Genomic DNA, 878 nt, shown 5'->3' with positions numbered 1-878 from the left:
TCAGCTTTCAGATGATGTATACATCTCAATTTCAAAAAATTGACCTGTGCTCCAGGGTCACATATTGCATAAAGAGCTATATGAATAAATGTCACTTGAGTTTTGATTAAACAACACAAGGTTTAAAAAGCAATTAAATTGTCAATAGCTCATCTGCTACTCTTGTTAAAAGTTACGCAACACCTGACACCAACAAATGAACGCACCTGCAGCTGTTTGATGGTGTCGCCTCCCTTCCCGATGACCAGGCCGACTTTACTGGCCGGGATCAGGATCTCTTGGATAGCGCTGTTCCCGTCCATCTGAGTGTGGAAGCCCGGTCCGTTCCGACACCGGTCCACGATCTGCCCCAAAAACCGCTTGGCCTGCCTGATGAACACGAACGCTCATTCAGTGCATTCGTAAACTCTGACAGCATATAAGAGAGAATCTGAAAGCTCAAGGGTTAAACATTCTTACTCGATGCTTTCTGGGGTCCCAGTCAGGGTGCAAGGCCTGTCCATCATGCCTCCACTGTCTGCGGGGGGGGACACGACACATAACTGCAAGCTAGGCATGTAACGATTCACTCAACTCACGATTAATTTTTTTTACAAAATGAGATTTAAGACAAATTATAAATTAAATGTGTCCTTTTATTATTGCTTGGACAAAATGCTGCACGTTTCTTTGTGAAATTGATCACAATTGAATATAGCACTTGTATATTATTGCTCTTTTGTTGGTTTTGATTGCTGCCATTTGTTAATCGCTTTGGATAAAAGCATCTGCTAAATAACAAAATGTAAAAAACTAAACTAAATAGAAATTTTAAAACAAGCCCCAGATCAAATAAGTGACACAAATAAAATAAATCTCTTCATATAAACAAACTAAGG

The 878-nt window shown here is 40.1% G+C and overlaps 1 protein-coding gene across 1 annotated transcript; it reads right to left on the bottom strand.

The window, feature by feature from the left end:
• Positions 1–206: 206 nt before the first annotated feature.
• On the bottom strand, positions 207–561 carry LOC107579045 (far upstream element-binding protein 3-like; the record flags this gene model as incomplete). The annotated part of the gene is made up of 2 exons (XM_016264929.1): positions 460–561; positions 207–369 (listed from the first exon to the last, which is right to left on the bottom strand). Coding segments are annotated over exons 1-2 (261 nt in total), but the record flags the coding sequence as incomplete, so codon positions are not given.
• Positions 562–878: the final 317 nt, after the last annotated feature.

This window comes from Sinocyclocheilus grahami, unplaced genomic scaffold (genome assembly GCF_001515645.1).
Source record: "Sinocyclocheilus grahami isolate Dianchi unplaced genomic scaffold, SAMN03320097.WGS_v1.1 scaffold13763.1, whole genome shotgun sequence".
NCBI classification, from domain to species: Eukaryota; Metazoa; Chordata; class Actinopteri; order Cypriniformes; family Cyprinidae; genus Sinocyclocheilus; species Sinocyclocheilus grahami.
This window is presented reverse-complemented; position numbering and strand designations above follow the sequence as displayed.